At 38.7% G+C, this 27,136-nt stretch overlaps 2 protein-coding genes across 8 annotated transcripts in view; both read right to left on the bottom strand.

Annotated features, from left to right (window-relative positions):
* The window catches only part of PGAP1 (post-GPI attachment to proteins inositol deacylase 1), a 33,677-nt gene extending 18,202 nt beyond the window's left edge, over positions 1 to 15,475 (bottom strand). The window contains exons 1-10 of one of the 2 annotated variants that reach the window (XM_056495726.1): positions 15,266 to 15,475; positions 11,017 to 11,170; positions 8,239 to 8,414; positions 7,442 to 7,613; positions 6,198 to 6,358; positions 4,580 to 4,632; positions 4,339 to 4,405; positions 3,191 to 3,296; positions 1,428 to 1,483; positions 1,215 to 1,298 (exon numbers count right to left, since the gene is read on the bottom strand). In XM_056495726.1, the coding sequence (XP_056351701.1) occupies positions 1,215 to 1,298; positions 1,428 to 1,483; positions 3,191 to 3,296; positions 4,339 to 4,405; positions 4,580 to 4,632; positions 6,198 to 6,358; positions 7,442 to 7,613; positions 8,239 to 8,414; positions 11,017 to 11,170; positions 15,266 to 15,418 (1,182 nt within the window). In that variant the 5' untranslated portion in view covers positions 15,419 to 15,475. Of the gene's footprint in view, positions 1 to 1,214; positions 1,299 to 1,427; positions 1,484 to 3,190; positions 3,297 to 4,338; positions 4,406 to 4,579; positions 4,633 to 6,197; positions 6,359 to 7,441; positions 7,614 to 8,238; positions 8,415 to 11,016; positions 11,171 to 15,265 lie in introns of those variants that run through there. The other variant, XM_056495727.1, reaches the window with a different exon arrangement.
* A 717-nt stretch (positions 15,476 to 16,192) lies between these two features.
* Positions 16,193 to 27,136, bottom strand: part of ANKRD44 (ankyrin repeat domain 44) — a 122,722-nt gene continuing 111,778 nt past the window's right edge. For 3 of the 6 annotated variants that reach the window (XM_056495729.1, XM_056495731.1, XM_056495730.1), the window contains 5 exons: positions 25,797 to 25,942; positions 24,944 to 25,026; positions 23,719 to 23,801; positions 22,608 to 22,699; positions 16,193 to 20,454 (listed from right to left, as the gene is read on the bottom strand). In XM_056495729.1, the coding sequence (XP_056351704.1) occupies positions 20,189 to 20,454; positions 22,608 to 22,699; positions 23,719 to 23,801; positions 24,944 to 25,026; positions 25,797 to 25,942 (670 nt within the window). In that variant the 3' untranslated portion in view covers positions 16,193 to 20,188. The remainder of the gene's footprint in view (positions 20,455 to 22,607; positions 22,700 to 23,718; positions 23,802 to 24,943; positions 25,027 to 25,796; positions 25,943 to 27,136) is intronic. The other 3 variants (XM_056495734.1, XM_056495732.1, XM_056495733.1) reach the window with 1 other exon arrangement.

Consider the following 27,136-nt stretch of genomic DNA (forward strand, 5'->3'; position numbering starts at 1 on the left):
ACTGATATCATAATGTTTCACTTATAGGAAAGGTGAAGCTTTAGAGTGAGTGCTAGGGGTTTCTAGGAACCATTTAAATTAACTTCAATTTGCCACCCTTTGTATGAATAAATACAAGGTTAAGCAAACAAGCTTTCATAATTTCTCTTTAAAAATATCCATCTTGCATATCATGTTTAATCTCTTCTAATTAAAAGAAACATCTCAAGGTACTCTTTTAAGCAGTAGAGGGATACTTTAGATAATGTTTTACTGCTCTGTCCCTTGAGAATTTAAGTGTTCTGAAGAGATAGCGAGGCAGCTCTCAGACATTTGCTTTGTATCTCCCTCCTCCTCTCAAGCTGTACTAGGCCTGTGTTTCAGACATTATAAGAAGGGCAAAAGTCATCCTATCAAAGCACAGCTAAGATCACAACATACATGTAAACACTGAAGGTGCCCCTGAGAAGGACAACTAGAAAAGCTCCAAGCACAGACAGTTGTTCACAATGGTGGTATGAATGCCATCTTTGGCAAGGGGAGGAGCGGCAACAAGACAGGCAGGATGAAATAGGAAAGCATCCCAATTTTCTTGCCACTAATGTAAAATACATGATTCAGAAAAGTGTATTTATCCACCTTCAGTTTGGCAAGAGATTAAATTCATTCTTGTACAAAAAACTGAAAAAACATTTGGCTGAATGTATGTGTCTCAAGCTAAAAATACAAAAAATGAACATTATGGTGTTTCCTCTCCACAGGAGACAACTGAGATGGTGCTGTCTCCTCATCTGCCTTCCATTCACTTTCCCTGCTTAGTGAAAGATTTCTGTATCCTTTCAGGCTCACTTAAATTTTATTATGGGAAAGCAAACCTATAAACAGCTTTCCCAAATTAGAAGTATGGCAAAAAAACAGCAGCACTAAAAACAACCTCTTCCTTTAAAACCATCAATACAGAACTGCACAGAATTAAAGGACACAGTAATGTAGAGCTAACCAGAAGAGTCAGAAAGATGTGAGGTTCAGGTGGCATTGAAGGTTTCAGACCCTGAATACTAAGTGTGACATGATAAAATAGGTAGTATCTCTGACATGCATTAGGCCGTGATTGTAAATGGATGGCAGCAATTTCAACAGCTGCTCACTGACTGTCTTAAAAGTGCAGCAAATGGAAATTTTAAAAACACATCTTATATAAACCAGCTCCAGACATTAAAGAAGTATTTTCTCACCAACATACTATTTTCACAGTAAACATGACTGTATGATTTTCTGTGGCTTGCAAGAGGAAATATGAAATATTTTCCATCAGAATCCTTAAAAAAAAAAAAAAAGCTCATTAGCAAGAAAAACCAAAAAACAAAAACAAACACAACCCCCCCCACAACAAAACAACCAAAACAAAACCATAAACATAAAAACACAATGGGGGGAAAATTACTTACATTGTAAACTGAGTAAGTCCATTTTGAGCCTTTGACTGTAATCCACATGAAAGCTCCTAAAAATATATATTTTAGTATGCTGCACTGCAGGAATGATTGTTCTTACATCCAAAATCTTGTATTTTACTGATCACCAAGGTCTTATCTCCTATCTATACAAGATGTAACCTTTACGTGCTTTAATCAACACTGAGAATTGCTACTGCTTACAATTACATGCAACAGTTATCCTCAGTTACACAGGAAACAATAAAGTCCTAGGATCCTGGCAAAATTAGATCTTGAAACAAAATAAAGGCAACAAAACAAATAAACCAAATTATATTCGTGTAATTATAGGGTGACTGATTAATGATGAGGCAACATTAGAAACAGCCTCAGTCTTTGTTCCTGTCAGCCTTTTAAGAAAGCTACTACAACTTGTGCAGAAGTACATCAGCCAAGTGAGTAACACATAAAAAACCAGGAGCAGTTTAAAGATATGGCTAGGGAAAAAGAGTAAGACAATAATGAAGAGATCAGAGTACAAACAATTCCAATTGTCATGCAAAGACGTTGTATCTATCTTGCTTCCATTTATGCAGACTACCAAGTTCATGACAGAAATTCAGCTAAATGTCAAGGGGTCACCACGAATAGGAAGACAAATATGAAATCCAATTTAAACCAATCTTTCTTGTTGCTAAAAACTGGAAAAAAAAAATAAAAAAAAATGCAACCTTCCTAAAACATCAGTTTCCCAACCTCTCTGGGCACCTGTTCTAGTGTTTGACCACCTCCCTGGTGAAATATTTTTCCTAATATCTAATCAGAATGTCTTTTGTTACAACACAATTTCTACTGCCAGTTGTGCTATCACTGTGAACCTCTGATAAAAATCTAACTTCATCTTCTCTCCACGTCTTCGTTAAATAGTTGAAGACAGCAACATGATCCCCCTCAGCACTCTCTTTATGGTGAAACTCCTCAGTTCACTCAGCTTCTTTGCCCCATTTCTTGTGCTCCAGGGAACTGCCCATTTTGGTGATCTTTTGCTCCACACTCATTTCAGGAGATGCCAATGCATAAATGCCTTCATGTAAGAGGGTGCCCAAAACTGGACACTAAAGCACAAACTACATTAGGACTTCTGCAGTGTCTTATATTGAGAAAACTCCTGAAATAAAATGGTTTGTATAAAATGTTCAGTCCACTTCAGCAAAATAAAGCTGTGCCCTATGAAAGTTGTGTTTAGTCCTTAAGACTCTATGCAATCAAAATCTCTCACTTTTAACTCTGCATCCTTAGGAAGGAACTTTATAAGGAAATCCTTAGTGAACAGTTCATTTCACCCTGCCATGTCACGGGAAAAAGGAAGTGATTGATGAAACTGGTTGGAATATTCAGGATTTCCATGAGTAGCACAAAACTACTACAATGGCCCTGCAATACCCATCCAATCCCTCTTGCAGCCACTGTAGATAAGACTGCCCTTTTGACATCCATCAATTCCCAGTGTCTGAGATCTTTTACTGGACAACCTGGTGTAAATACAACTCCTCAGAGTCCAAGCTATATAAAAGTGACAGATTTTTGCACCTAGCCCCGTTAACCACTTTAATATCAAAACTAAATAAAAGCAGATTGCTTAGGTCTATAACCTGTATAGTATTTTAGTATGTCTGAAGGAGGACAAAGTGTACTCTGAAACTTTGTTAGTGAGAAGACTAACCATTAACAAAGGAGTATCACAGAATACTATTCAAAAGAAAACTGTTGCACACCTGTGAGGTTTGTAAAAACTTCAGGATTTTCCTCAAACATCTTTGCAGGGTGTCTCACAAAGTGGTGATTCAGAACAGACATTCTCTTCTTTGGATCCTCAGTTATCTAAAACAAGAGCACATCATCAATTTTTTACCAATGTGTGTGATTTAAGATCATCTCATAATCACAGCTAGCAATACAGTTTTGTTGGTGGATTATTAGAAGTCATTGAGCCCTTTCTGTTCTGCATTTAATACTCTGAAGTGCCATCAATTGTCAATCATTGCAATACAGAAAATCTACACATTATAAATCACAGCCAAAACTTTTAGGAGTTTTACATTCTCACCTACTCATAACACCAGGAAACCATTCCATTAAACTTTCTTTATAGACACACATGTGTTCTTCCTGAAATGACACTTAGGCCAGAGCTTAAGAAACATTCTTACATTTAGGCTAATCTGGGTTCACATACCCAGCTGTGTAGCTACACTGGGATTCACTTTTGTTTGGGTTTGGGATTTTTGTTTGTTTGATTGGTTTGGTTTTGCTTTTTCCAAATAAGCCTTCCAAGACTAGTTTTTATCTATTCTACTTCCCAGAACTGTGGCCATTACAACTAATTTCTGAAAAATTTTGCCCTCTAGCACAGTCAGTGCTGCAGAACAAATGTACTCCTCTTTTAGTCTCTCTGAATCACACATTAAAATGAGTACACATGAAAAGCTAGAGGAGTCTGTCCCAAACAGTCTTAGAAGGAACACCTGAAATCCTTCCTCTTCTGTGTCTTGGGTTCTGCTCTTATGTACACATCACGAGGTCAAATCCACAGCTACAGATCTAACAAAATTTGCTTATCCTGGTGGAAGGTCAACTGAACCTGCTGCTTTATGGAGAAACGTTCAGCCCACAGCTCAGCTATAAAGCATCAAGTAGTCAATAATGAAAACTAAACTAACACCTTGTTATTTCTGACTCTGGTCAAAAAACACGAAGGGAATTTTCAGTGACTGGTACAAAACGGAAACTGTTTTCTCAGCATGACTTAGAATGATCAAAAAAGAGCTTTCTTTAAAATAGTGAGATACTTCTCCTGATTAAACATTCTGGGATGGAAGAAGAAAGTGTGATGAGAAAATATACAGAGATCATATATACAGACCTGCCTTGTGTTTTCATCTATGAGATCAAAAAAAGCTCTAATGGTAGCCAGGATCAGTTCTTTGCACCTAGAAGACAGAATAAGCAAAATTAAATCTAGAAAGGAAAGATCCAGGGTGATAAAATTGGTCAGAAGAGACTTCACCATAATATTAAACTGAAGTTAAATTATGGTAGAAAGTGATAACAGTAGAAAAGAGAGCTATGCAGTCAGACAATTAACCTTTGTTCTATTATCTTACCACACTATGGAGAGATGGTCAGTTGAGGCCCAAGCTTTAGGCACAGCTGAGCTCTGTTCAAGTGAAGAAAAAGGTTAAGCTTTTGTTAGTACTCAACATTCTAAAATTATATGAAAAATTTTCCCCTCCTTATTTAAACATACTCGCACAATTATTAAAAAGAACAGACTTTATCTTAAAGAGTTTCAGGGCTTAGGGTACAATAGAATGACTTCTTCAGTCACCCATCTTGCAAGGGCTGAAGCTATGCAAGATGGAAATTATAAAACAAAATTACCAAATTATCTATGTTAGATAGCAGAGACTAACAGTGAAAGGTCAGAAAATAGAGTGGAGGAAACTTACCAAAAATTTCTTCAAAGACTGCTTCTATGACTAATCTTACTATTTTAATAACTGATCCTGGCACATGAGAATAGCAGCATGCCCATGAAAGCTGCTGTTGAGAAACCAAGGGCATCCTCAACAGAAAGAGCTATCAGAACACCACAGAGAAAGAACTGGACAGTCTGAAGCTATTGCTTGCTTTAAATGGATTTCATGTATTACATTTAAGGGACTAACAATATCAAATGGAGCTCATCAACCTACTGCTCAACATGAATCAAATAAACTGTGAACTATTAATGCATCGTTGGGAAGGAAAAAAGCCAAACTGAACAATAACAACCACAACACAACCTCCAAAACAAAAGAAATAAAAACAAGAAATAACTGGTACCACTACTCAGGAAATCTCATGCAAAATTCTGGTCACCAGCACTCAAGAGAAATGAAAGTGGAGCAGATGCAGAGAAGGGTTACTAGGACAAAGGGAATGCAGAGTTAATCCTCTTAGCCTAGCAGGATCTGAGCTGAGCCTATTTATAGACAGCTTTCTGTACAACACACAGGGAAGCAAACACCAAGGGAATGACAGCAATTTCATATAACATTTCAAGCAGATGTCAGAAGAAAGGCATTAAAAACTGGCTTCTGCAGTACATGGAAGTTGGAAATTACAAATTTTCCCTCTCTTTGTGAGTGTTTTTCAGCTTCTCCATGTAGGGAACAAGTTGATGGAGAGGGGATGGAATAACAAATCTAAATACAATCTGAATACTTTCTGATGACCCTTGATTAATTTTGAAAGGATAGATGCCTCAAAAAGCAGAAAATTGGACTTGATGATTCTCTACATCCTTTCTATTCCTAAATTTTTTGAAAAACAACAAATACAAAATGAAGGTGCCATGCCAGAGCTCTCTTTTGTAATAGAACACTCTACTTCTATACTGCACATTCACCTTTCTCCATATACACATTTCTTGCAAAAACACGGGGAAATAAAACCAGAGTTCTGGAACTGAAGAAGTGCAAGCAGGTGGTAAGAAGAAACAGTACCAAGTGACAGATGATTCCAATCAGTGTCACACATACTCCTCCAGTGGAGGCTCATTTAGACTACATCAACTATTGATGATTTTATAACCCCACAATATCCATTTAGTGTTTTAACATGCAGTATTTCCATGTTTATTTACAATATGCTGCCCATATAGACACTGATACATGCATTACATAAATAACTATCTAACACAGTTCCATGCAAAACCAAAAAAACAGTTTGCTTTTTTACCACAACAGATAAGGCACTGTCATGTTGACTCAATCTTGGTAGAAAAGCCAGTCCTGAACGAACTTGGTAATCTCTGAATCCTCCCGCCACAGAAAGGGTAGTTAAATTTCTTAAATCTTGGGCCTTTAGAATCCAATGATTGTTTACAGCTGTATAAAAATCTATAAAATATATTAAAATCAATCACAATTTTCCCATAAGCCTATTTGATACATAAAAAAAAAGCTATATAAACATAAACTAAAAGTTTCTGTAAGCCCCCCTGGAGATATTTGAGCTCTGATTATCACTTGATTCATGTAAGAGAGGAAAATTATTGTTTTAACCCAAGGAGGTAGCAGTTAGGAAAGACAGGTATGTTTTCTGTATCAGCTGAGCACATATATTGTTAGAATAGCAATCCATAGGTTTATTTGAAGGACAGACACAGATTTACTTGAAGTCCAGAAAAAGTCAGTAAGGAAGAAGCACTGCACTGAAATCAATTGTAGGATGGAGAATTAATACAAGCACAATAAATCAATCCAGCAGCTAAAGATAATCCATTCCTCTTGGGTGTCACAGAGAATAATGAAAATTAATGTCTGCTTCCTTTCCTTCACCAATTCCCTCAGTATCTACACGTAGCAGCACAATTACCACTAAACATACATTTTATCAGTATAGTTTAATCAAATCTTGCTTTTCAGGAAGTGTATAGTACATGTGGAATGATTATACTTTATTTCTATGCCACAGTTATTTAGGTGAAGGAAAATATGATCTTTTTTTTAAATTATTTAAAATATGTAATTACAACTATAGTTATATTCTTACCTCTACAACCTTAAGGTATGACAATAATTAAATTTAGCACCTTCTACAGAACTAATCCTATCTCTTTCGATAAAGATAAAAGTCATTACAGAGGTCAAGTTTCAAAAAAAAAAGAAACAAAAAGAAAGAAAATGCATCATTCACTGGAAAGTTTACAAATTTAGTAACATGCCCTGCAACTTATTAAATTACAAACTATTGAGAGCTCCAGGTCTCACACAGAAACTCAACTCCACATAATCCATTTTATATGACACTTGACTTTCTCAGAGAATCCTGGCACCCTCAGCTACCTGAGTAACAAAGGAACAGATTCATTACAGTCAATAAAGCAGCACACTTTGCTGTTGATTTCCAGGGATGTCCCCGCTAAAGCTTGAAAGGATCAATAAAGAAATACAGTGGGATTAGACAAATGCAATACTCACCAGTAAGATATCTGTCTAAAGGCATTACAGGTGCAATGTGAGGTGTGGCTTGTGTAATGAGCAGGTTTATAAGTTCAGGCTTAAAATTCTTCAGAGTGAGCAGTGCTCTTGCAACAAGACCACCCATGGAATGCCCAACTATTGCTACACTGCTCGGTGCAAATTCTTGATCCTTCAGTAAAGAGCAATCAGACAGATCAGAAACACATTTGACATCAAACTATTCTTATCAGCTGTAGATTCCCTCCCCCCCACCACCCTCCCATTACTTTATGGTCTTTCAAGGACAACATGAATTAACATCAACTTAACAAGCTTACAAATTGAATAAAAATTTACTTGCTATCTCATGAAAATGTGCTTAATATGAAGCATCCAGCTCAAAAGGAAATTCTGTGTAGCCTGTGTTAATAAACTTAAGCTTATTTTAATTTCTGAGACTTTTAGGAGCACAGGACATCAAAGAACTTTCCCAGAGAAAACTGAATGTAAGGCAATGCTATATGAATATTTTAGTAAGCTAAGATATTTACATCTCTACTAGAAAAAGGCATCCATTGTGCATGGAAATATTTATTTAGAAACACAACACAGAACTTCACCAAAACTCTGAGATTGTCACAAGTACTAAAAGTCGGTTAAAAAAAATTCTCTATTGCATTATTATCACCTTCAAATATCTACACATATTATAAAGTCTCCCTTCCCTACCCATTACTCTTCAGTTTTGCAGGAAAGGCAGCCCAGAATTCCAATCCCAAATGGAAGTACATTACTCAGCACGTACCACTACTTACCCTGTACAACTTAAGAATTACTTTTATGCATTCATGCACAAACTTGGTCTGTCGTTGCAGGCTACCACCATATAATGCAACCAACTCCTCGTTAAAGTTGACACTGAAGAAGTTAAAATGATACTTGAAGTCAACATCTTCCGCTTTTCTAAGTGCAATGGAGCCAAGAGAACGTACTAGAAAAAGAAACCACATCCATTAGAACAGTCCAACAGCCACTGCTTAGCACCACTTTAGCAGAAAAACACATAAATACATAATCAATTAAGAAACTAATACATTAAATCCATTGTTCACCTCAAGCCATTTATAAGAGACATTTTAAATCAAATCATCTCTTTTCAGCTTAGTGCTGACTACAGAGATATTTTATGTCAGGAACAAACCTATACAAGGATCAAGGATTATGTTCCTCCTCTTTAGGGTTGCTTTTCTCATCTCATTTGCACCTTCTTACTGCCACCAGGACAAGAAGGCATTCTTGATTTCAACTGTAGAGGCATTCCTACTGCTAGGCTTTCCTAAAACTCCTTTGAAGGCCATCAACTCTACGACAACATTCCCAAGTACCACTAAGTATGGGGGATTGCAAAACCAAACCCTAAAGGACACTTGTCCATCTAAAACCTTGAGTGAGAAAATGTTCACTTTCCAAGGTCTTGCTTCTGACCTGTCTTCCCTGTCTAACCCTGGCTATTTAATACAGCCTTTTGTGTGCAGAACTGTCCCCAAGTTTCCATGGAGACAATGCAGGATGGAAACAATAACAGCTACAAATAAGAAGGCATGGTAGCAGCAGAATAAAATAAAAAGAGAAAGTCCTAAAAGTGCCTATATAAAATAACAAATGATGGTCATAGAGGTCTGCCCAAACTCAGCACAAAGGAACAAGATTCTCCTGGAGTACAACAGGCTGAGAGAACTGCAGAACCCTCCTTCTCAGTATCATCTTTTATTCGAAGTCTGAATTTTGTATGTTTGACAAATTTCATTTTAGTGCTCATGAAAGATATGAATTAACATTTCAAAATTGCCTGTAGTAATACATCAAAAATTCCTGAAGGTGGGTTGTGACTGAGTCTCTTCTTTCAAGTGAAAAGACAAAAGGAAATGGCCTCAAGTTGCAGCAGGGAACATTTATTTGGATCTTAGGAAATGTTTCTTCCTTAAAAGGGTGGTCAGACATTGGAACTTGCTGCCCAAAGTAGTGGTAGAGTTGCCATCCCTGGAGGCATTTAAAACCTGTCAAGATGTGGCACTCAAGGACATGGCTTAGTTGTGGGTTTGGGAGTGCTGTGTTAATACCTGCATTCCATGATATTAAAGGTCCTTTCCAACATAAATGATTCTATGAAAATAACAAAGCCAGCAACAGCACCCATCTTCATTACTCAGCAAATATGACTATATTTTAAACAACTATGAAAATTACAATAGCAACACCTTCTCTGCTTATCTAGGCATCAGAATAAAACTGTGTTATCCCACAATAAATTCTGAACAAAGTATGAATTAATATGAATTAATTTTAACAAAAGTTTTGCAAAATGCACAGATCATGTATTGCCAGTCACTCTAAATCCATTCCAAAAACATTTATTGCTCCTATAGCATGTAGTACTTCTACTCACCTAGTTTGTTTGCTCTTCAGATATTTCCTTTTGATTGCTAAAAAGCCCTGAGAGTACCATTCTATTTCCTGCATAGTGATGTATTGCTGTGTGTTTAGGGACAGCATTAATTCACAGATTTGCAATATTTGATGCACAATCACAAAAGTCCATATGGCACCTCTCATAATCATTATGTTTGTAATCCTCTTTGGATGCTATTGTGTCTGTCTGTATGGGTTTTCTGAAAGTACTAATTGGTAAAATATTTTACACTGTTATAAGCTAAGCAAGTACATTTTCAAAAAATGCCAGCTCTCTAAAGGTTCTCTGAAATCAGGTAATTTAATCATCAAGTTTAGTGCTAATATAAGGAAAAATTATCACAGTAAGACATCAGGGTTTAGACTGTGCTGGTTTTCCCCACATACACACATCCATTTTCTAACATCATGAGAGTGTTATTTATTTACAGTTTCAAAGCATATTTTAGGGAACAAAAAAATAACAATCTGACAAACTTAGACTGGAAGGAATAGCAGGTACCAAAGTAAACACTGAAACACAAAACTTCATGTACCATTAGCTTTGATATGCAGAATGTAAAATAAACATGCTTTAAAACTATTACTGCTTTTCATTTGGATGCTAGAAATGTAAGAGGGAAAAAAAAAGAGACTGTAAAGCGTTACAGAAAAAACACCACTATATAAAGCTGTAGGGAATAATTAAATTAGAGGGCAAGCTTAGATGATGCTAATTTCCATAGCATGTAATTCCTTTACATCACAGATGACAGATGGTTCAGTTTCTCCCAACCAAATTCAGGTCGCGTTTTATTTGGCATTAACTGCACTAAACATTGCTCAAATCAAAACCAACTAGATGTTTGCAATCACAAGTACAGCAAGGGTGCAGTGCCAGAGCACAGCATAAACTGTACTGCTGCTGGCTTTCAAAAGGCTTGCTCCAGAGAAATATTACAGCTTAACCAACCATTCAACTGATTTCAAACAAAAATCGTGTATCTTGACTGTTTGAAATTAAAAAGACTAATATGATCAATTATGACTCTATACATTATGGTATTATTTCAAACAGAAAACTACCTAATGCACAAATCTGAGGGCTTTTTTGTAACAAAGCTATAACTCAGCTAAACACTTACCTTGTTTGTAACTGCCAGCATTGCCAGGAAGAAAGAGAACTGGAATTCCTGTCAATAGGAGATTTTTGTTCTCTTCAGCATAGCTCCCTTCCCCATAGAGATATAGCTCATATGCTGGGTATCGTCTGGCTGTTTTCTTAGGTAATTTTATTTTCTATTGCAAAAGTTAAAAAGAAAACAAACACCTTGTTTACAGTGTTAAAAACAGGAAAATACAGTGGCTATCCAGTCATTTAAATCATCTGGCTTATGTGGTTTTATTTTTATGGTTGGAAATTACAGCCTAAAGAATACAGAGTGAAAAACTGGATTTAGCTTTAAAAAAACAATTAAAATGGAATATCAAACAAACTGTTTAAGTTAAAGTATTACTGGGCAAATGAATTGCTGCAGTTACTTACTCTAAACAGTGATTACCTTCAACTAGCTTTGAAACAAACTGCAAATGAATGCAATTATGTATCTATCAAAGCTACACATACATTAAGTAAATCCAGCCTTATAATGCAGGGGTTGGAAAGGAAAAAAAAAGGCATGTAAAACCCCACCAATTCTCCCAGAAGAGGAGAAACCAAGACCAGAAACTGGGGCATGTGAGTGATGCTAACTATTCCTGATTCACTGGAATGGTTCTGCAATCCTTTAAAAGGCCATGGGTGCCAGAAAAAAGACAGAACAGCCAAACCTTGAGAGCAGTGATGTGAGGACTGCCAGAGGACACCTGTTACCTCTGGAGAAACTACAGATGCCGTGGGAATTCTCTTAGCTCGTTTTTACAGAGATGTCACCTGCAGTGGGAGTTTAAACTACAGCAGTAACCACCTCAATACAGCTCAGCAGAAAAGACAAACCTCTGGTACTTGCAGGCTTTTTCTGTTTTATTTTCAGAGCTGGGTCTGTGGTCTGACAAACCACCTGGCTCTGTAACAACTCCAGGTCTAACGTACATGTCAGTTTTCACTTTAAAGAAGGTTATATTTCTTGTGCTAAAGACAAAAACAACTAACCCCCTAACCTAGCACACATGTGATTCACAGGATTAGGATTCCTGAAGAGAAAAAAACAAGATCTCTTTGATCCCAAGGGCTAGGTGAGGATTACTCTTATACCAGTAAGTCAATCTCTTAGAGTCAGATGGTGCTGTCTTAATTAAATGTGTTCTTGTTTACTACTATTTTGGTTTAACACCTACGTAGAGGTTGGTTGGTTTGTAACTGAGTTTCCAAGATGCAGATTTGTAAAATTTTGATGAATGCAAATACACTTGTTTCCATGTTTAATTAATTATGTTACAACAATTGAGAGAAAAATAAGAAAACACAAAAAGAAATGAATGTATTTAAGTGTAATTTATATTAAAAGGAAACAGAATAAGGTCAAGACTAAACTCAGTTTTGTATCAGAAATCTCCGGTAAAGTCTCACTGAAATAGAAGCATCTTAAATTCAAATAATTTATTGTTTTCTCTCAGCTACATCTACCAGAAAGGTGATTTAGCTTTAATTCTATGCTCCCACACTCCTTCCCTTCCCCTGTTCTTCTTTATCTGTCCTCAGCTAATGACTATTTTATTTCCTCCTTGGCCTTCAATTTTTTTGGTATATTGGTTATTTGCAAACTGTTTTTATTTTACATATACATATAGATGTATTTTTAAAAAAATCTCTATGTATGTGCATTGTTTACAATTTTATATTTGTTTATATTTTAGTCATCTTGACTCATTCACACAATAGAGAGTGCGAGTTAAATTCATTCACTGAGAACAAGAAAACTGAAGCCTCATTCAGGGCTTATATCTTCAGATCATCCTTTGTTCTTTTCCCTTTCTTCATCATCCTGCCTTTGCCACTTCACTGACCTCACTATCCCATTCTCATTCCTTTCTGCTGCTCCTCCTGAAAAGGATTTCAAAATTACATGAAAAAACCTTCAGCAGTTCCCATTACTAAACTAAGAGTGCCATCAAGGTGTGCTTATATGCCTTCCTGAGAGATCAAATCAACTCTTCATCCACAGAAACTTTCTGGTTCCTTGTCTTTTCAAAAACTTTTATGCAATGTAAAATTAACATACTGTTCTTCCTTGGGGCAATATCAAACACAAAAACCCACACAACCCATGAGAATTGTACTGTCAAAATATTGCGGGTTGCAGCTTTTTGGGTTTTTTTTTGGTTTTTTTTGGTTTTTTTTGTAAATCACAGTATTTAAACATTATAACAAAATGGCAATGTATAACTCCAAAGGAAAAGAGACATTCATGTTCCATGACAGCTGTGAATTCCCAAGACATTGCTTATGTAATCAGTTGTAGCAAGCTACAGGAACTTTTTACAATGTCAGAGCAGGCTTCGTTTTTCACCCTGGTTCATAAGAAATTAGGTTTATGTGAACAAGTCCTCATTACTTGAGGATTACTTCTGAATCTCTTGCCAAGAACAGCTGAGCAGGACAAGGGCAGGTTAAATTCAAACACTGCAATTCTAAAACTCGCAAAAAAAAGATGATCAATTACTAGGCTGACTGAGCTAACCCACACTGATAGACACAAAAGAAATTAAACTTCTTGCTCAATTGCTCAAGCAGTTACTTGTTTTGTAATGTGATACCAATCCGGATGCAAGGACAGGTACCTCCCACCTGAAACTCCCACTTTGGCATTTCCTAGTGAAGGCAGCACTACACAGACTACAGACACCTCCAACAATAAACAGCTATTTGTAAAGGACAATACCTAAGCAAACCCAAACAGATTCACAATTTGCCCCCCAGCACAAAGTACTGTTTTCTGCACGGTAAAAGTAATTACTCAGGAAACCGAAATTCCAGAGGGCAATGCAGCCATCTGTGACTTACATCTCCTGCATGGAACTACTATTCACTTTTAAGCCTTGCATCCTGCCAAAATAAAGATGCTTGGAGTTTAAGCCTTACATAATGAGTAAATACAAAAGATATGTGGCAGACAAGAGTTTCAGGCACCCGCCAATAACATCATACAAATTTTGCCAGTAACTTTCTGTTAGTTGGCTTCAGATTGAAGCTGAAGTAGGTTCTGGCAGCCAGGAGATCTGAAAACTCACTGCGTAGTATTTAAGTATTTATGACTGCTTAAACGAATTTGTTCTACAGCACTGACAAAACAATCCCTGTAGCCATACCAAGTTCCTCTTTCTAGGCTAAGATGGCTATATCAAGGTTAGCAAATGAAGGTTAATATATCAAAAAATTAACTTTCTGCTTCATTACGAATTAAGACAATCAAGTTTCGCTTTCAGATCTTCTTTACTGTGCAAGCCAGCTTGCAACCTCTGAACCTCTTGAACCTCTTGCAACTTCTGAACTGTTATTTAGAATAATTCCTATTAGATCTCAGATAACAAAACATGAAGGTTCAGAAGTCAAGTAATTATGCTTTTAATGAAAGAAAAAATGCTGTAGGAAGAACTACTATCAAAAAGAGAAATAGTTTTCTAATAACTGCATGGTGCAGCGTTGGCAGTGAATTTACAAGTATGCATTTACATCCTTCCACTACTAAGCCAGAATAGCATGTGGAAAACATCAGTCTCCTCTCCCAAACTGCTCCCAGGTTTTCAAAGAGACTTCTACAAGGCTCTGTTAGCGAAACAAGAGGGACTTTGGACGGATTTACAAGCTCTCCCGTGTACATTGTGGGACATGCCACCTGCAAAGTGCTCACCGAGAAGACTCTGTACCACTGCTCACCACCTTGAGAAATGCACTAGTAGTCACAGCTCAGTTACGCGCTGTTTTGACACACTGGTTACTTCACACACGGAAAGGGCCGTGAAGGGCGAGGCTCGGCCTCCTGGGCACGGGCAGCGCTGGGAGCGCTGTCGGGGGAGCTGGCCCAGCCTCTTCCAGGGCCAACACCTGCGTGAGCTCCGGGGTGTCACACAGCTACAGGTAACTCCAGGCGCCGGCAGCTCCGACCGCGGGCAGGTTTTGCACCAGCGGAGCACGAACCGCCCCGCTGGGTTACAGGTGGGCAGCTCTTCCACCGCCCGCCCTGAGGGGCACCGCCACTCGACAGCAGCGCGTCCTGCCCGCGCCCCATTTACCGCTCTCCGCTCCCCCACAGCGGCGAACCCCGAGTGAGGGGCTGCTCTCCGTCCCCGGGGAGCTGCGCCTCAGGCTCCCGGCTCCGGGCTCCGGCCGCGGCGGGGCGGGCGGCAACGCCCCGGGAGCGGCAGGTCCCACCTGTTACACCCCGCCGCACTCACCAGGTACTCGGGGTACTCGTACATGTAGGTCATGCTGCACCGGTTCTCCTCGTAGAGGAACATCACGTCCCGCACGCCCAGCAGCACCAGGGCCGCCAGCGCCCCGTAGAAGAGCGCTGCAAGCGCGGGCAGCCGGCGGCCCGCCCGCCCCATGGCGCCCCGCGGAGCGGAGCGCTGCTCGCCGCGGGCTCCCCGCGCACACGGGCACGGCGGGGCGGGGCGGGGCGGGAGCGCCGCCGCCCGGGAGGCGGAGCGGGAGGGCGGCCGAGCCGGCGCCTCAACCTGGCCGCCGCCGGGGGCCGGCCGCCATGTTGGGGAGGTCGGGCGGCCGCCGGGCCGAGGGTCCCGCCCGCCATGTCGCGGTTGGCGGGGGAGGCGTGTCCGCCATGATGGGGAGGGCGCCGTGAGGGAGCGCGGCCGCCCGGCCCCGCAGCGCTCCCGCGGCAGAGCCAGCCCAAACAAACCCGCACACCGGCTGGGCACGGACCCGGCCCTGCATGTACCACATAAACCTCCATAAAGCTGCAGCCACTCACCACCTAAAAAGCGCTAGTGGGGATTTGGTTCTGCCTTGTTTTTTTTTTTTCTTTTTGTTTGTTTGCTGTAATTCGGGTACTTTTAACAGCTCACTATCGCTGCCTTTTAAGCGCTCTGCTGCATTCGAGTCCCTGTGGCACTGCTGCCCCAGCTCGCTGCAGGGCACACCCAGCAGTGCGGGCGGTTCTCACCAGGGAAAACACTAAAATATTTCATGACTGAGCAAAAAAAGAAATTACTGTGCTGGTTTATATTGTTCCCCCATCTTCCCTGAACCTACAGAAAAAATAAAATCAGCTTTCTAGGGCAAGGGATATTTACATATATGAGGGAAGTACGAAATAGTTGCATTGCCTCCCGGCTCCCCCAAAAGAAACAAAATTTACTCAGTTTTCCACTGTATTTGTACCATTTTTATTTGTAAAAATAACCATCTGAATGCATTGCAATAGTAGTTTACAGTTAGGCTTCTTTATTACATTAATACAGCATTCAGTAGTTTAAAAAGTTACTAAACTGTGCTTGAGAAGATTCAGGTTGAATTCTAAGTCAATCAATGAATTTTTTTTTCCTCATTTCATATGTGACATCTATCCAAGTCCTTAAACTTCAATTTACAAAAGCAAACAATACCGACAAAACCCCACTGAAACCATCAAACAATGTTTTATATCATTTATTACAAATGTTATGCAAAATATAACACTGGCACCAGATGCATATCACCATGGTTTGTAAAGATATATTGCACATGCTAAAGCATAAAATATAAGACAAAAACTACAAAACATAAGATATTGGCTTTAATATGTAGATCACTGCATAAGAAATGCATAAAATTACATTTTATACACACACTCAAGATTGTCACTAGTTTAAAACGCCCTTTCCTATAACACTGACCTAAGTTTACTTTTTGTGTAATAAGAAAGCATTTTCAGCACTGCAAAAATTATACATTATTCCTATAGAAATTTAGCATATTAATTTTCATTTCAATGCAGGTAGAACATATGAAAGAAGAAACACTTTATACATTCAAAGAAGGTCTGAAATGAAAATTTACTGGTAATATATTGCTTTTATAACACTCAAATGAAAAAAAAAAAAAAAAGACAACTTGCACAAAACATTTCCATTATACACAAATATAAAAAGGCACTCTAATATTTCTTACATGACTAAGAATAAAAATCACAATATTTTTTTAAAATCATCCTCAAATACATAACCAAGTTTCTCAACAGTACAATGGATAAACAATTCATTTCATGTGTTTGTTCTAATTCAATAACCTGGCAGTTGTTGACTGCATAAAAGTACCAAACACATTATGGTGCCCTTTTAGTAGCGATGAACAGAAATCCCCTGAGCTATTTCACAGCAATTTCAGGCAGTCTGGAGGTTGTAACTCAGTATTTATGAGAGAGACTGGGGAGCCCATCCTGCTCTGGATTCCACCTGCAGCTGTGGTTAAAATACAGGATGAAAGGATCCTGCCACTATACCTGGGCAGGGAGGGGAGCTGCCCCTCCCCAGGGGCCCTCTGCTGGGTGCACACACACAAGTTGTCCATTTGTTCTAAGCTGTGGATTCCAGGGTTAAGTGCAACAATTCTGTATGATTACTCTTGTGAGAAGTCCACAGAAAGGCAAGGAGATTATTTACAAGAGTAGCATCACTCCCATGCCTAAATATCTGCCCTGAACTACACATTTATTTCTACATGTGATAGATTACAGATTAATGTGCTAGCATACCAAAAAAAGGGATTCTGGTAACTCACACGAGATGTGGGACAGGCCAACACTGAGCACTTCTGAGTGTCTCACTCGTGGCAGTTTTCCTCCTAAATCCAGCACCCTCAAAACATGACATGTGCATTGTAGGGTTTTGTGGGTAAAGGTTAATTTGGCTCCTGGAAGGACCAGCGTGACTCAGAAATAAATCACCTCTGCTGCTGGGATGCACTAAGAGGCAGCAGCTGTTGCACTACACAATCACCAGTGGTACGAGGTATTTGGTCACTGTATGGTAGCAGGTAAAAATACTGAAATTTAAAAAATGGCTGCTTAAAATAATACGACAACTTTTTTTATAAAGAGGTCTGGTTTTCTCTTAATGAACCATTGCCATGTAGGATAGCGTAATTTTCTGTGTTTCAGGGTAAGACTTGCAACTAATCCTGCCAAGGAGCCTGCCTACATTTCTGCTTAAAATAAGATGAAAATGCTGATTCTGCTGTTAGACAGGTGGCAGCTATTTCCCATATGTTTCTTTTCAATGCCATCCTTCCACATAAAAAAAACCAAACCCGAAATTTGGGATTACTATTCATTTTGGAATAGGCACCACTGGAAATTTAAACAACTGATTTCTCCGCTTATTTTCAGAGTTTTAAGTATTCAAATCTTTACTTTTCCTTTACCCTGCCAAAGGTGAACACTGAGGAAAGTCATCTTACCCTCTCAGCAGAGACACAGGCCTGAGACAAGCTGAGTGTGAATGACAGGAACAGGAACACCTGGCTCCAAGCTCTGCCACCTCTCCCCTCTCTGCTACAGCTGCGTGGGTTTTCTCACCTGTCTGGCAAGGGGCTGGATCTCTTTCTTAAGCCCTAAAACAAAGGAAGGTATTTTGCTTTCTGCTTTTTCCCAACACAGCCAGTGGATCTTTGCATTCCATACAAGATGGGCAGTCTCCCAGAATGCATCCACCCTTCCTTTTGCTCCTCAGGCCCTCAGTCTTGCCAGATTCACATTTCATTTCAGTATGCATGAATGCTAACTAGGAGAACAAACCATAGTTATTTTTCCTGGGCATTTGTTTAATTTCAAATAAATAGAAACACATTTACATTAAAAGTATATGAACATATTCTTAAGTCTGGGAAAAAACCCCAGCTGTGGTCAACACATCAGTTAAAAATGTCAATTTGAAACCTGTGTCATAAAATGTAAAATTCAGCCAAGACTACTATTACCTCAAAAGTTTCTATTTTTATCATTTAGAAAAAACTACTTCATTATGTCACTCACATTTGAAGAAAAAAATAAAAGTAACAAAGTCTTCAATTTAATTACTGAAGCATTTTGGTCCTCTTGGTACGGCTGGTTAGTTCATGGTATTTTTTTGTGTTTTTTTGTTTTTGTTTACAAAGTCTCATTCTTCCTTTTGTACATCTGTTGCAGAGGAGGGTCGGGGTCCATTTGACCTAGAAACTTTGGCAGAAGGAGTAAACATATTCACAAAGTTGACACTGCTTTAAAAGCTGGTGACAAAAGGCTTTTTAGCATCTATCTGGTCCCCTGCATGGTACACTGCTATGTTTCTGGTGTTTGATATTTCAACTTTTGGTGTTACACTTTCATTGCTTTCCTTTCTCTGTTAGTCCAAACATGGGCAAAAGTATTTTCAAATTCAATACTTTTTACAATAAAAATAAGTTATTTAACCATAGAAAAGGAAAAGAGCGCCATTTAAGTTGGCAAAGCATTATAAACTTACATACACATTTGTCTACACCTGATTTCTCCCCCTCTCCCCATTTTTTTTTCTGGTACTGGATTCATAATTAATGGCTCAGGTGACAGAAACATCTAATGACCCTAATTCTGTAGTGCAAATAAACCATACACATTTGTGCTGAATCGAAAAAAAATAAGGGCCAAGTGATTAGCATTTTACAGAAGTGATGTTCATGGGAAAATATGGTGAGGTGAGCAGAATTTGGCCTTGAGTTAACAATTACATTTTCTAATTGTGTACTGCAACTAAGAACTATAAAAAGTGCCTTCTGTACGTTTAAGTGCTTAATACAGGCAGAATGTAAAAGGTTTCATTTCCTGTAGAAAAGTAACACAGGCAGTTTTAAGATTACAACTTTACCTTTGGTTCATGTAAAAAAATTATCTAATTAACAGAGCCCCTGGAAGCAGGAAACAGACAAACATAGGAAGGGGGTGGGTGATGTTCAAATCTGTGAAGGCTATGCTGGAAATAGGATTGTGTACTAAAGGTGCAGCTAAAACATGAAAGAACTCTTTACAAACAGTTCCCTGTTTATTTGTGCTGTCAAAAAGAAAAAAGGCATTTTTTGTTTTTCTACTTAAAATAAGAGGTAGAGACTTTTCACAGGGGCACTTTGGGCCTAAAGAAAACATTAGGAAACTGAAAAGCTGCAGAACTCTAATAGGAATATGTTCCAGTAAATCCCTCTAATTTTGTTATTTATAGGCTTGATTCTCATCAACACTACAAATCTTTCAATACCTAGTTGTCAAGAATAATAGTTAAGATCATAACTGTGGGATTTAAGCTGTTTAAAAAGACAAAAATTAAAGCTGAAATGAAATAATAACGAAAAAGGTTTTGAATACCAATGAGTCAGAATGTTTCAGAATCCGAATCATTTTCATTGTACCCATCCTCTGTTCCTATGTTATTACTCAAGGGCTTATTGTAAGAGTTAATGCTACCCATAGCGGAGCCATCGCAGAGGTGCGTCCTGCCCAAATTGTCTTTTTTAAAACAAGTGAAGTTGAAAGCCGTCACTGAACTGGAGGGAGAAAAAGGCATCATGGTAGCCAAAATGAGTGCCAGGCAGTCAGCCACGTCTTTGTTAGGAGCACAAGCCAGGGCTGGCGTATGACCTGGGCACAAACGCAGACAAGGCAACGGTTAGTACTGAGGGCACCTGGGGCACCCAGCATTCCTCAGGTACATCTCTAGGGACACCGTGGGGACACGATGGGGTTACACGTGCCAGGCAACGGGCGTGTTACTCACTCACACACGGCACATGCTGGGACAGACACTGGGGGCACTGCAGTCACCAGGACCACGACAAGCACTGCTTGTGTGAAACCAGGCAGCAAACACTGCACCAGTTGGGTCAAAGCACTCGCTAAACACGGTTCTACAGCACACACAGCACGGCCAGTACAGAACACAGGGAGTACAGCAACAGGGACAGAAACTGCCATCGGTTTCTGCGTGTATGAACGAGTCTCATTCTGAGAACAAATTCCATTAAACGTGAAAGGTATTAGTTTTTGGGTTTTTTTATTTAATAAGCAAACAATTTTAAAGATCCATCAGTTGAATATCTATTCAACTTGGCAAGCAGTTTATTTAGGAATTAAATTATAAAATAATTAGACCAGTGCAGGAGGTACATAGATAGCAGGTGTTACTACACGGATGTTTAGTTACCCAAATGTACCTTGTGTTAAAAGAATAATAGCTGTATTCAGCAAGCATGGCATACACTTCAAATACAGAGCTAATTTGACTCCAATGTCAGTCAAAGGAAGGAATGGAGAGCTATTGAAGCTTGTCTTCACTGCAGTTTAAGTTGGCTCCTGTCCAAGCACTGCCCTAAAGCATCTCTTCACCTACAGGAGCCCTGAAAGCCAGTGTGCTCATCACAATCACGGTCTGTACATTTTACAGGCTACTGTGCAGAATTCCAGCACTTTCCAACAAATCCTCCTTCTATGCTAAGAGCTGAAAAATTCTTTTGCAGATGGTTAAATCTTAATTGCACTGCAGCAATAGTAATGGGAGGCAGTGGCCACTTCTGGTACCTACAGCCTCGAGTAAGCCAGGATCTGCAGCACAGATGAATTTGGTGGGCAAAAAGTGAATATAGTTTTGATACCAAATACCCACATTTAAGTACTGATTGCAGTCAGTGCTTTTCCTCTTCCATGTTAGCTCTCTGTGTTCCAGGTGTTAATATTCTGTAGAGCTGTAAGTATGCTAAGATTCTACTAGAACTTGATTCTCTTTTAAACTGTGCATGCTGTTCCTAGCAAAAATGTGTATAAAATTTAAACTTAATTGTCATTTGTTACATGCAAATTAGCTAGACCTGTGTGTACTATTTTAAGGATAAAATCTGTGGTTAGAAGCTAGTCTGTTTCATTTTTCTGTCCCCTATCACTAAGAGGTTAGTACCAGATGACTTCTGTGGAACTCATTCATGCAAGCATAGCTAAGTAGCATTTGGCTTATAGTAAATACCTCTCAATTCTTTTCATCCATAGATCTCAAATGTCTTGCAATGATGAGTGAGTAGTTACTTTATTTATTGTTACTTTACAGATATGGAAAGGTGGAGGTACCAAATTGTTACATTAATGCCATGAAGTTAGTATTGTAAGAATGACCAACTTATTTCAGAAAAATATTTCTAAAAACTATAATTGTAGAATCACATCCATCTATGGGTTCTTATAATTTTTAGGGAAGAACTTCATTGAACTCTGAAACAAAATTATTTAATTTAGTAACCAATTATGTATTTTATGAGACAATAGTAATTTAATTGCATCTTGGATTAGGTCAGATAATTGGCAAGCACAAGGTTTGATCTCAGAATGAGCTGGGACACACTCAAACATATGTTGATGGTTTTCTTCCTACCCATTAAAACATGCGCTGATTGAATGCAAAATCCTTAATTCTTCTGCAAGGCGTCAGAATTATCCGGTGCCACTTGCATGTTTAGGAAATTCAAGTTACCACTGCACTCAGGCATTAAAAAAGACTAGCTGTTGACAGTACATGCAAAATGAACAGTAAAAGGGACCACTGTGATGCTTAAAGTAGATTTTTATACTAAAGAAAGTGTATTGTTTAATTTTTTTTTTCTTAATAGGTACTCACACAACTGTCTGTTCTTGGAAGGATAAAAGCATGAGTGAAGTCTATCATCTCCTTTCAAGTCTATTGCTTGGGTCTGTAGTAAAATTACCTGTTGGGTCCTACTGAAGGGTGTCAAAGTGTATCACTTACTTACCATTTTCATCTACTGCCAGGACACAGGCCCCTTTGGCCAGCAACTCTTCAACCACCATCTTGAGACCATTTCGTGCAGCAATATGAAGAGGTCTACAAAAATATGAGAACTAAATTCAACTTCAGTTTACAACAGATTTTCTAAACAAAGTTAGGCAATGCTTAAAGATACCCAGCATCTGAAAGAGAATGTTTTCCTTCCTTTGATCATTAGAATTATATTGTAGACACTAAATTTTATTGCAGTCTGTGAAAGAATTGTCATGTTCCACATCTATAAAGCAAGAATTTTTTTGTGCAAGTACCAAAGATCACGTAATACTTCCCAGCCTAAAGACTTTCTTTAAAAGGTTCTCATTTTTGCACTGTTTGCAGCACACAACTGATGTTTAAAAGGAAAAGGAATCTAAGACTGAAGAAACGCCTGTGTTCTGTCCTTAATTCCAGCTGCTATAGGCAGCTCGATATCATTGTATTGCCTTTTTATCTTTGGATACTCAATTGCTAATTTCTGTTACTGCAGAGCAGCTGGAAATTAAAAATAGCCATTGGTTTGCTCCTTTCTTGACCCTACACCCAATACTCCAGATTGGGTACAACTAGCAGGACAGGGAAAACATTTTCATATTGGAAGAGGGGAAAAAAGGGCTAAGATGGAACGAATTCTTTTGCAAGCTCTAGGTGATCTGAAAACATATGCTACGGGCAGAAATTACTCATAAATAATTACCTAAAAAACCTTCTGAGAACTAAATGTGCCATCTTAAGTCTAAGTAAGTCTAAATAAATTATTTAAATTTAAGGTGAAGCTCAAAAAGCTAGAAAATGCCAGATGTATAACTTACACATTCACATGATTAATAGACATTTTGTCTTCAAATAAATGACCTCATACAATTTTTCCACCAGATCATGCATAGAAATGGCATCAACAGAACCAAAATTAAAAGTGAAAATGCAATACAATTTGCGTCTTTTTCGAGGGAAAGCATTCCAAAGCATCAGAAATTAATTTTACTGTTCTATGAAGTAATCTGAGACAATAATTTGAAATGGTAGACTGGAATATTCTGGTAAATCAACTGAACTTGAGAGGATTAGGCTATACTTACGTCTGCAATGCATTATTTTTTGCATTAATAAGGCTCTGTTCTTGGATCTTGTCAAGTATTAACAAGGCACATTTTTCATGACCCTGTAGTCAGGGAAAAAAACAGAAGTGTTAATTTGCTGAGGAGTTTGAAACTGAGGCAAAAGAAATGTTGCATAATAAAAGTGAAATTTAATAACTCAGCTTGAAATACAAAACTCAGTAAGACTGTGTAGAAGGTGAACTGAGTCTTAAAATACCATTTGTGAACCACACTGCTGAGATGTTTTAGCACATTCAGAAATGTAGACATTCACCTGTCTTTCAACCCTGCATTCATAAAATATGAATTCACTTCCTCAGCTTTCAGAGAATGCTGTGTTTTCTCCTGAGTGAGCATTCAGTGGATGATTTATCAGAACTACACAGTGACAGAGAATGCTTTCATCTCAGAAACGAACACCACACTTTGTGGGCCTTTAAATGCCTTTCTGTATTATTAATAAGCTACTACAAAACCTTTTCAGTGTCAGAGAGCTCTAGCAATGGAACTTTGGGAATAATACAGATCTAGGCCTTATTTCTGATCCTGTTTCAGCACAGCAAGTTGCAGATGCTGAGCCTACAGTCCTGGCAGGTGAACAGCTGCCTGAAGGACCTTGAGAATTCAGCAAGGCTCATGTGTCTGCAGAAACTGGAGTAATATGATCACACTGGAATCCAATCTGGGGATAGGTGAAAAAGAAAAGGCCCAGGAGAGGGAATCCTGTGGGCATTTTTTCTTGCAGAAAAAGCAGTAGAAATTGGAATTAAGAGGAAGAAGGGTTAGGAAGAGACACCATCACCCATCTAATCAATACCTCTGGTTTCACTCCTGCTTCATTAAGGGAAAATTCTGGGTTCCTTTGACAGGAATTGTAGTTTAATAAAAAATAATTTTATTTTTCTTTGTTACTGAACCTGTTAAGCTGTTTTACAGTGAGATTATCTGGTAAAATCTTAAAGAGCTTCCTTAATTTCTCTTGGTGTCACTTATGTTTGATCTGCCATAAGAGCCATCCCTATTTCTCAAAGTACATTACTTTAAAACAGACTTGCAAGAAATCTTAGAACAACTTTCCTTTCCTCACTGTAACTTTGACCACCACATTTCCATTGCAGAAAAAAAAACTTGGGAGCATAAACACATGCATGTATTCATCCATTTTATTTATGAGAATAAAAGCACAGAGAGGTCTTCAACTTACTTTACTGCTAGCCAAGTGCAAAGATGTATTCAGCTCCTTATCTTTCAATGTCAGGTCAGCCTTGGCAATGTTCACCAAAAAGTCTGAGGTATAGAGTAGAAATCAATGGATAAACCCAAGGGGCAGATGAACATGTCAAAAGAGAGGAAAAAAAGACTATTTCAGTGTACATGAGCATAGATGCTAGTCAATTAAGTCTTTATATGATGTAAGCCTTATAATAATGAAATTAATGAATGAGAACAGACTAATCTTGTGCAGTTAATCAGCAACCAAATGCAGAGCTAACAGCTTGTTTGTGGTGCCATAAACTGTCAAACATATATCGATCCTAATTTATTTACGAACTTCCCTATTTGCAGATCAGCAATTTTTGCCTGAATCACCTTTGCCTGAGAACTGTAAATCCTGCTTTGAGAGGACTAAGGGGATATAAAGAGCTTGGGGTGCAGCCTGTGCTGTTCAAGCTAGACAAAAGGGAATTCTGCAAAGCCCATAAGGTCCCCAATAGCCTAGCCTGGAAAAAGCAGCTGCTGATTGCTGCCTTTTCAAGAATGAGGCTTCCTATAAGACAGGACAGAAAAAGGTCACAAAATCTTTTTCACACATGCAGCTTACTGCTCCTCAAAATCATGGAAGTAAACAGGAGAATAGAATTACTACTGCCCTCATGCTCTTTACAGTGTGCTCTTGGGAAGAAGTAACTCAAATTTGTTACTGCAAATGTTCACCAAGCCTGCCGAGAAGAAGCAGCGGTATTTTTAATGGGTGAAAAGCCACCTTGGTGCAGAAGGATATAACCACATGATGTATCTTCCTGGCTGAGAGTGCCCCGGGGCAGGGCTGCACTCACCGACGGCGCCCACGTGCCCGCCGTGCGCTGCCATCATGAGCGGCGTCCTGCCCGCGCCGTCGGCCGCGTTCACCTGCGCGCTGTGGCTCAGCAGCAGCTGCAGGCACTCCACGTGGTCGGCGAAGGCTGCGGCGTGCAGGGGCGTCCTGGGGGAGCAACAACCACACAGCTGCTGCTAAGGAAGGCCAATATCCCCACCTCCCCAAAAACCTCAAAGTGCAAGAGGTTTTTTCTTTTTCCCAATCAAATTCGAGTTATCGCCATAGGAAGGTTATAGTAGCAGCAGCTGAAGTAAGTTAAATATTTCCAGTCTCCAAAGGTGGATATGATAGTATGGAGATATGATAGTGTGAAGAATCTTGCATTAGCAGCCTATTTATTTTAACAGAGCATGTTATGTAACATGAAAAGCAGTACAATCCCTCATCCTTATTAATCTGATTTTACTTTTTTTTTTAGCAAGCCTCAGTTGGGAAGAACTATTCGAAAAGAACAGATCCATTATTTTAAAAAATTAAAATATTTTGAATTGTTGTCAAAGATACTGCAGCAACAAGCCACAAGTAACTGCAGTACTAAAAAAGGCAGAAGGAATTCAATCCACTTTGAAGGTTATCAGTTTCTACAAGACACAGACACTGGAATTCATTCGCTGTGACTGGCATTTTGGGTCTGAAGGGTGAGTACTAGAGATGAAAGATGGTTGGTACACAGCACAACTCAGTGCTGCTTCTGTTTTGCTTATCAGCGAAGACGTGGTGCTCTTACCCTCACAGAATTAAGTAATCACTGTTACTGAGGGTATTAAATTTGTTTTAATCAAAGAAAACAACAAGTGTTCAGTTTTTAGAATTTGAACAATTTTAATTAAATATATACATATATGGTGAGGAGATTCTCAATGTGATGAATGATTGGGCTGCATGCCCATCTCTTGCTGTAATAGTTTTATTTTGCTGCATAGATATTCTCAGTTACGTGCCCTGAGAATACCAACATAACATGAAAACTATTAATGAAATACTTTTCTGTATGTCCATAGTATCATTCCATTTAGCAAAGATAAATGTGTTTAAACATTTAACAAAGAAGACAGGTCAAGGAAAACAGCTCATGACCATAGCTGTTCTAAACAAACAGAATGCTATTTATTTTATATTTTTTTCATATGCACTCTAACATTTTTGCTTCAAGTGAGACACCATTTAGCTGTGCTGCGGTGTAAACTGCTGTCTGAAAGAGTCAGCATGACAAGTCTTAGCTCAACCATAACAGATAAGGATTAGTGCCAGAGATTCAGAAAGAACTATGAAAAAAACTAAATGGAGTCGTGAAATGCA

This window comes from Oenanthe melanoleuca, chromosome 7 (assembly GCF_029582105.1).
Source record: "Oenanthe melanoleuca isolate GR-GAL-2019-014 chromosome 7, OMel1.0, whole genome shotgun sequence".
Classification (NCBI taxonomy): domain Eukaryota; kingdom Metazoa; phylum Chordata; class Aves; order Passeriformes; family Muscicapidae; genus Oenanthe; species Oenanthe melanoleuca.